The sequence below is a fragment of the Otolemur garnettii genome, unplaced genomic scaffold (assembly GCF_000181295.1).
Source record: "Otolemur garnettii isolate 467f Iridium unplaced genomic scaffold, OtoGar3 scaffold00144, whole genome shotgun sequence".
Lineage (NCBI taxonomy): Eukaryota > Metazoa > Chordata > Mammalia > Primates > Galagidae > Otolemur > Otolemur garnettii.
In genome coordinates, this window is record NW_003852539.1 from 1,724,506 (window position 1) to 1,733,791 (window position 9,286).

Below are 9,286 nucleotides of genomic sequence, written 5' to 3' on the forward strand. Positions count from 1 at the left end.
GGATGAGTACTGCCTCAACATAAAGTCGCCTATGGACTTATCCTTGCCCCCAACAAACCTCCAAGTTCCTTAAGGGCAGAGACTGCGCAGAGGGCAGCCCCCATTGCTTTGGTACAGGAACTGGCACTTGACAGGTGCTCACTAACTGTTCCTTGAATGAATGAATGTGCAGGACCTGTGCTGAGTAATTTACATACCTTTTCTCATTTACTCCTCACAGGAAATCCATGAGATAGGTGCTACTGTGCTATGGTGTAGACCAGGAATATGAAGCTACAGAGGTTGAAAACTTGCTCAAGATCACATAGCTGGTAGATTGCAGGGAATGAATTTCAACAGTAGTCTTTGCACCTCAAAAGTTCCTCTTTCCACCCTTTCTACCGTGCCTTCCTAAATCACATTCCCTCTCTGACCCTGTTTTCTCATCTGTACAATGGGAACAAAAAAATCCAATACAGGGCCTGGCATTAACAGGTTCTCAATAAATATTTGTGCCCTTCTCCCAATCTCTGAGTTGCATTCAGGACAGAATTTCCCCAGGCCCCAAACTTCCTGCATGCACATGTTCACAGAAGCAGGTGCAGAGCTTCACAAGGCACATCTCCAGCGTCCGGAACTCAGTAGGCGCTTAACCAATGTGTGCTGAGCAGACGAGCATCAGGGAATGCAGACACGTGCCCGGACACAAAGCTTCCATACAGGCTCAGGCGCAAAGACTCCCCCCACCCGCAAAGACCCCTGCCAATTATCCTCACCACTGCCCCCTTCTTGCTAGCCCAAGGCGCGGGAAATATTTAAAACAATTTTATTCATGAAAATATGCTGTACAATGCACTCTACACGGCCTCAACACGGCACACACGCACACGCACACGCTGACAGCACGGCCACGGTACACTGCCTACGATACGCGCCGGGGACGCCGCGCCCACCGCCCGCCCCGACAGGACACTTATAAATACGGGAGAAGGGGGCCAGAACTGGCGCGGAGAAAGGGGTGACGGCTTGGGGGGTGGATCTGGAGCTGAGGCCTGCAGGAGAGGCTGAGACCAGTATTTGGGAGTGGGTGGGCTGGAAAAAAGGACCGACTCTGACGGGGGGAGGGGAGAAGCTGGGGCTGTCTCAGGGATAGGAGGGAGGGGCTGAATCGTGGGGTTGGATGGCCAATAAGGCGTTAGTGAGCTTTTGGGAGAGGGTTGCTGGCACTGGGGAAGAGAGGCTAAGACCAGTGGGAAAGTGTGTCAGCGAGGAACCAGATCGAAGTTTGGGGTGGGCGAGGAGTCATGGCTAGGGCTCCATAAACAAAACCAAATTTCCAGAAATGTCCCCCGCTCCCAGGCCTATCTCCTATTTGGCTTTCCCGACCAGCGTCCACCTCGCTCCTCCCACTCCCACCCAGCCCAGAATTCAGCTTCTTCTCCTAGGCTTCCTGCCCCAGGAGGGGAGGAACTGGTCGAAGGAGTTTGGGCAAGAATGGTGGGATGTCCAGCCCCTCCCTCCCACTTCCCTGGGGGGTCAACTTCTGAAAGGTCTCTAGCAGGGCTCTGGCTGCCTCCAGGGGAGCTAGACTTGGAAATGGGGACCCGGGGTTCAGAATGGGAAGACAGAGGCCCCTTAGGGATGGGACCGAGACACCCAAGGCGTGGGAAGTGGCCCTCAGCCTGGCACCCAGCTCTGGTTGGGGGGCGGGGCTCCGGCCAGGCCAGGAGGCGGGGGAGGCAGGGCCGAGTCGAAGTTGAAGTCCATTTCGTCGCTGTCCATGAAGTCGTTAAGGATGATTGACTCGACATCACACTCCAGGCTCCCGCTGAACATGTCGAGGTCCAGGTCGGCTGGGAAGCGGTCGGGTGCGGCACCCAGCGGCCCAGCGGCGGCCGCCGCGTAAGGCCCCGGCAGTGCGTCCAACAGGAGGCCTCCAGGTGGGCCCCCGAAGGCGGCAGTGTGGCCGGGCAGTGCCAGGCCCGCGGCACCCGCCTCGCCGGGCAGCGTCATAAGGCTGATGGGGTGGGCTAAGGCACTGCGCGAGGGCGCCGGCGGCGCGTACGGGGCCGCCCCCTTGCCGGGGTAGGCGGTCGGCGCGCCCGCCAGCGCCAGCTCCCCTGGCGTGCCCAACACCGGGCCGGGCCTAGGTGCAGGCGGCGGCGGCGGCAGCAGTGCGGGCAGCGCCCCGGGGCGGAAGGGCGCGGCGGCTGGCGTGAAGCTGGCCTGCTTGTTCTCCTGGATGGTCTGCATGGGCAGGCGGCGCAGCGCGCCCAGCGCCGGCGGCCCGAAGCCCCCTCCTCCGCCGTAGGCGCTGCCCTTGCAGCCGCCAAAGTAGGCGGGCGTCCCGGCGCGGGCCCGTGGCCCGTACGCGTCCTGCGCGCTGTCCAGCAGGCCCTCGGGCAACCCCGCTCCGCCGCCGTGCAGCCCCAGCGGGCCTCCCAGCTCTGCCAGACGGGGCAGCTCCCCGGGACAGCGCGCGCCCAGGGCTGGCGACAGCGCACTGGCAGGACTCGGGTACATGAGCGGTGACGAGGGCGCCAGGGCCTCCAGGGTCTCGTCGTCCTCCAATTCGGCCGCCTCCCCGAGCAAAGGTCGCCCGCCGCCGCGGAAGTCAGCCCACGCCTCGTAGTCGTCGCTGGCGTGCGAGGCGGGGCTGGCGGCCCACTTGGCGGTAGCCGGCACTGGCCCTGAGGCTGGCGCACCCGGAGGGCTGTCGTCTGGGCTCCTCTCAGGTGCTTGCAGCTGCTTCTTCTTGCTTGCCTTGCCTTTGATGCGCAGGAACTTGGCCCCGTTGTCCATGGACACGGCCCTGCGCCGCGGGGTCTTGCCTGTCTTTCCGCCCTCGGGGTTCAGCATCCACCAGGAACTCTTGCCAGTGCCCTCATTCTGCACACGGATGAAACGGGTGTGCAGTGACAAGTTGTGCCGGATGGAGTTCTGTAGGCAGAGACAAGGACACGGGTGGAGAGTAAGGAAGTGAGGAGGCCATGGGGAAATAAGGGGTCGTGGTAGAATGAGTAGGGGAAGAAAATAAAAGAAATGAGGGAAGAGCCGGAGGGGAGAGGGGAGGAAATAGGGAGGATGAAAAGGTGGGGTAGGAAGGTTGGGAGAAGGGAAGAGATAGGTGTAAGTACCTGGTTGGACAAACCCCCTAGTACCCACTCTCTACCCCGGAACTGCACTCCACCCCCCAACCCCCACGCAGACATTACGGAGGGTGGGGCTGGAGCTTTGGGCCTAGCCTTTTCCAGGGGGCCAGTCCAACCCTAAGCACTACTTTCTGGGGAGGGGGCACCTACTACAGAAGTGGGATCCCTTCTCCCCAAATCAGCCAAACCCCACGTGGGCTAGCCAGCCTGCCAAGGCCCCCCAGCAGATTATGTAAGGACTCATGCCGCCGCGGCTCATTTGTCTGCCCCCCCTCCCTCGCTGGCCTGGCATGGCGCCAGGAGCCCGAAAACCCAGGGCTCCAGAAATCAATCTCGCGGTGACTGATTAAGCCCTGTTTAGAACTAATTGCTCTTTCGTGTGTGGGGAGAATAAATTACCTGCTTTAATTTCGTGTCTTTAAAATGCAACTGCAGGTAGAGAAGACTGTTAACCCTTTGCTGGGAGGGCCTGGCCAGGGAAAGTAGAAGTAGGAGTCTCCATGGTGGGTATAGAACCAAGACTTCTCAGAGATTTCATGGCATCCTCCCCACCCTGCAACTCCTCTGAGCTCCTGTGAACTCCACAGAGGCCTTGGATCCCATCAAGCCCTTCAAAGGACATTTGTTCATGGAGATCTCGAACCCCAGCTCTGCTCAGTTCCTGCCAGGGCAGCCCAGCTCTGCAGCCTGCTCTTTGGGCTATAGCCCACCCTCCCCTTCCGACCCACTTACCTGCCATCAAAGCCCCTTCCTGGAGGAGCCTTCACAAAACCCCCACAAAGTAGACAGCATAATCTCCATTTACACACAGAATACCTAGGCTCAGAGAGGTGAAGTGGCTTGGTCATGGCTATGCAGCCTTTCGCCTGTGGTACTATGCTGGGCTTCACCCACACACTTCCTCCTCTTAATTTCTGTCAGTCTCCAGTGCTCCTCATGTCACTGCCTGCTTTTGCCAGGCCTGTCCTGTGGACAGAGGCAGGCAGGGAGTACACAGCTCCACTGGCCACGCTCTCCACAGGAATCTGGGGTAGAACTTTGCTGGGCCTGCCACACCCCACCTGGTGGCCTCAATCTTCTGGCTCAGGCACTGTTGTGGAAAACAGCACAGCCTTGGGTATCAGAGGGCTGGGCAGGATGCTGTGTGACCATGGGCTGTTTACTCAAATCTTTGTAGGCCTCAGTGAACTAATCTGAAAAAATGGGCTATATTCAATAACCACCTCTTAAGGTTGTTATGTGAGCTAATGTGTGAAAGTGTTTGGTGAACATACCAGATAACCACAAACGTTAGTTAGATCCTTCACTTTGGCTAGAGGATCTCATCTCTTAGATCAACCAACAAATCTACTCTGAGTACATCTCCTTAGTAATGTCATGCCCTGGGTACAGCTGGGCACCAACAACTCTAGGAAGCTGGCATTATCCCATTTCATATACCAGGGAAGAGAGGTGCAGAGGCATGCTGTAACTTGCCCACAGCCCCACAGCGAACCAACAATGCCAGGTACCACTTCAGCCCTGCCCAGCTCCTGGACTTGCTCTTAACCTGCTAATCCACCCAACTGCACTCATGTACTCGTAGTCACTGCCCTGTGAGGGCTATCCTTCCTGCTTCCTTCCTAGGCGTCTCCAGGAGGAGGGGGTCTTCTTGTTGCCCAGTGTACCCTCCTACCCCTCACCTCTAGCTCCTGGTACTGACTCTTCTGGGCCCCCTGCTCCCTGACACTTTCTTGCCTTGGAAGGCAACAGCTGAGGCTTGACAGCCTTGTCCTGTGTGGTTTCTCCTGAGGCCCTGAAAGGAGGGGAGCTGGACCCCCAGGGAGTGGTGTTCCCTCAAGTAGACTCCCCCTACTTATTCCGCCCCTGCACCTGGCTCCCCAACCCCTCCCCCACACCTGTGTTAAGGATCCTCTGAGGCCTCAGTTCTTCCCCATAGGACTGTCTTGGCTTAGGATAAGCTCCACCTCCTCACTCCCTACTCCTCTTATCAAAGTGCCAGGCTGCTTCAGAGCCTGGAGAAAGGAAGTTACCAGGTGCCAGCACCTAGCCATACTGCCCATTCAGCCCTGGGCACTCTTAAGTATCCTTATCTAAGGTCATCTTCATGTCAAACTGTGACCCCTATCTCAAGATGAGGGCAGTGACGCTCAGAGTTAAGTGAGTTGGCAAGATCACAGAGCTTGTTAGGTGCATAGCCAGGAATTGATTATAGGTTGATCATACTCTGAGTACAAAGGACATCACGTTCCACCATGGGAGAGGGAAACAAGTCAGAGAATTCCCAAAGAATCTTAGGAAGCCAATATTCCACATAAACTATCCCTAGAAGCTGGTAACATGGGAAAGACAGGGGGCATGTGGAAAGGTCAAAATTTCCTATAATTCTTATGCTTCCTTTGAGAATTAATGAAAACTGTGTAATAAGGATGTATTAATATATCCACATTTCCTTCATAAACATAAATTTTTTTTTTTTTTGGCTGGGGCTGGGTTTGAGCCCGCCACCTCCATCATATGGGGCCATCGCCCTACCCTTTTGAGCCATAGGCACCACTCAAAAATGTTTTAAATTACCACCAAGACATGCTGAAAGCCTATGAAGGTTTGTGTCCTTTGCCCTCTGTCCCCATCCAGCCAGGTACCCATGGAAGCTCAAGCTCTAGCCTGAAATCATGGCTGGTTCAACCCTGGGAGAACAAAGGACTTGCCCAGGGATGCCCAGCACCTTGTAGTAGAGCAAGGATGTGAGCCTAGGCCTTCTCACTCACCAAACCTGACCTAGATAAAGTCCTTCTCCTAGTCTCAGTTTCCCCAAGTGTAATCTCAGAAGAAAAGCAAGTTGTACTATGGGAACCTTTACAGTTTGACACTGAAAATTCTTGGAATCATCCAGTCTGGAGGTTTCCAAACTTTTTTCTTAAAGAAATAGAACTGTTTATGTAAATGGAATGGAATGTAAAAATTAAAGTGTTATGGACTCAAGCCATGGGATAGCAGTGGGAGATGCGAGAGCCCTGCCCACTTAGTGTCCTCTCTCACAGAGAACAAGGTCCTTGGACAGGGTAGTGGAGGCATAGAGGGCTGCCATGCCTTGCCCAGGGCCACCAAGGGAGGCGGCTCAGAGTTGGGCAAGGATCTAGGCCTCTGACTGTTGAGCAGGGCTCTGTACCAGGTGTGCCCCAGGACTATGTCCCATGAGAAAAGCCCAGGCCCCACAGCCCAGTCTGGCTTCTTGGGGGCCAGCCACCTGGTACCGATCACAGCTCCCTGCCAAGATCCAGTGGCAAATACTGGATCACAACTCTGGCTCACCTGTAAGGCCTCCTGGGAGGCCAGAGGCCATGGAGGAGGTGAGGGAGGCAGAGAAGGGAGATGCTTCTGCCAGGCAGCAGTAACCAGGGCTCCCTCCTGGAGTCGCCTAGCAACCCACCACCACAGCCGCAGCCCTGGCATGCCCAGGTTCCCCTGGTACCCAGAGCTGGGACTGGCTTCTGGGGCCCCACACCTATATCCAGGCCCAGAGCATGTTCCTAAGGGAATTGGACCTCCCTGATTTGGTGCCCCAGGGAGACCATCTGGGGGCAGAAAGATAGTAGGTTATATCCCACACCTACCCACTCTATTCTCCCTCAGAACATGGGCAAGGGAAACCAGCCCCCAGGCCTCACCCACCAGGGAGAGGAGGCTGGCACAGGGCAAAGTGTATAGGCTCTGATGTTGGATCTGGATTCCAGTTTCAGCTCCATCAGCCATGGACAACAGGAGCCTAGAGTGAGATGATTTGAAGTTTCAATTCCTGCTTCCACTCTTGCCTCCCTGCAGCACTTCAGAAGTGGCCAGAGTGACCCTTTATTATTATTTTTATTTTTTCACTCTGTCACCCTCGGTAGAGTGCCATGGCATCACAGCTCACAGCAACCTCCAACTCCCGGGCTTAAGTGCTTCTCCTGCCTCAGCCTCCCAAGAAGCTGAGACTACAGTCGGCCACCACAGTGCCACGCCATTTTTTGATGCAGTTGTCATTGTTTGGTTGGCCCAGGCCAGGTTTAAACCTGCTAGCCTCAGTATATGTGGCTGGTGCCATAACCACTGTGCTACGGGCGCCACATCCAGAGTGACCCTTTAAATAACTGGGATCACGTCCAGTCCCACCCAGATCTCTATAATGGTCTCTATCTCACTTACAGTAAGGAGCAAAGGCCTGGTCATGGCCCTCACGACCCTCTTTGACCTGCTCCATCACTCCCTCCTATTCCTCCAGCACAGTCCACCTCCTGCAGTGCCCACAGAGAACTCTGAGCTCCTTCAAGTCTTTGTTCAGAGGTCACCTTTTGCAACAAGGCCCATCCTGACCTCTTAAAAACTGCTCTTCTCTGGCATTTCTTTGCCCCTGAACCTGCTCTAAATTTTTCTAAAGCAATTATCACTTTCTAAGTTAATATATAATGTATTTATTCTCTATTTTAATTTTGTATTTGTAGGGTAACCACTTACCTTTATATTAAAATAGCAGCTTCGTGAATGACCTTTATCTATTTTTTTTTAACTGTGCCTTATGTGTCTGGTAAAGTAGGTACCTAAATGTTTGTTGAATGAATGAATGAAAAAGTATATATATATGTGTGTGTGTGCAAAGCGGAGTAATACTGTATTGTAGGGAGAATTAAATGAGACTGGCAGAGTGGCTAGCATGCAATAGGGGCGTTTCCAAACTGAATGGAGATGAGAGTGTTGGAGAAACAAGTGGTGGAGTGGACAAAGTCAAGAACAGCAAATGTTGCAGAAGAAACCACAGAGAGGAGTGAGAGCTGCTGGAGAGGTGAAGGACACCCAGGGTGAACAGTGCAGCTGCCCTTCCCATCCCCCACCCTGCTGTGCAGACAGACTTGGATAACTCAGTGCACACCAAAGTCCCTCTCAGCCCTACCACCTAAGCTAGGAGACACTCCAGGAGTCACAGTGGGAACAGAATAACCTCGTCCTTGCTGACGGTGCCTCCTCCATGGACAGGGTCTGATCCATTTGGTGGTGACAGCTCATCTATCCACCAAGACACCCTCATCTATTCCCAGGGTACCCTTCGTCCACCAGCAGTAAGGCATTCATCTGACAGCACAACCCCATTTATCCAGCATACCAGTCCCATTTATCCAGCAAGTACAACCTCATTTGCTAACAGCACTCCATTCACCTGACGGGCCCCCTCATTTATCCAGCAGGACACCCTCATTTATCCTCTAAGTGGGACGCGCTCCTTCCTCCTGTGGTGTGGCTGTGTTCTCTGACGGTACAACCCGACTGATCCAGCAAGACGTCATCTCTCCTACAAGTACACTTCATCCCCTGACAGTACAACCTCATTTATCTAATAATGCAGCCTCACCTTGCCTCCAAGTACCACCTCATTCCCTGACAGTACAACCTCGTTTATCTTCCAGTACAACCTCATTTCTCCTTCCACATATACAGCTTCATTCTCTGACGGTTCAACCTCATCCAATCTTACTTCTCCGGCCAGGGCCTGCTGGATCTCTGGGGGCAAAGGAGAAATGTGGAGAAAAGAGATCCCAGATTTGCAGTCCCCTGCCTACAGGATCCGATCCTGTAACTCCATCCGATCCCCCCAGCCCAGAAGGGCCCATGGACTTTGAGTTGTAGGTTGCTTGGCCTAGCCAGAGCTGCACTATTGCCCTGCCTTCTGTTTTGTCCTTACTAAGGCTAAAGAGAGCAAAAAAGGATGGATTCTGGGGCAGGGGCTCCCAGGCTCTTTGTGCCATTTTCTAATTGATTTTGTGATCCTAGATAGTGGGGCTGGGGAGGTTACCCTTTCTGGGGCACATTCAGTGGTGTGCTGATAAATGTTTGACAATCGGCTCTCCAAGAAGTAAAAAAGCCTACCTTATTTGATCTGTAGCTTTTGCTGATTTCTATGGTATGAATACTCTCATGTTAGCCACCTTTAAGCTGCTAGAACTATGTCAATGCATGCAGAATTGGGAATAAGTGTGCATGATCGGCTCTTACGAGCTAATGCAAGCCAGTTATAACATACCACTGAGGCAGGAGAAGGGCCTAGTATGTGCCAGACGTAGGCTAGATTCTTTTAATACCAATAACCATCCTGAGAATAGGTACCTTTTTTTTTTTTTTTT

At 54.0% G+C, this 9,286-nt stretch overlaps 1 protein-coding gene across 1 annotated transcript in view; it reads right to left on the reverse strand.

The window, feature by feature from the left end:
* Window positions 1-1,403: 1,403 nt before the first annotated feature.
* The window catches only part of FOXO6 (forkhead box O6), a 20,797-nt gene continuing 12,914 nt past the window's right edge, over window positions 1,404-9,286 (reverse strand). Inside the window, exon 2 of the mRNA XM_023518640.1 lies at window positions 1,404-2,919. Coding sequence (XP_023374408.1) covers window positions 1,657-2,919 — 1,263 coding nt within the window. The 3' untranslated portion in view covers window positions 1,404-1,656. The remainder of the gene's footprint in view (window positions 2,920-9,286) is intronic.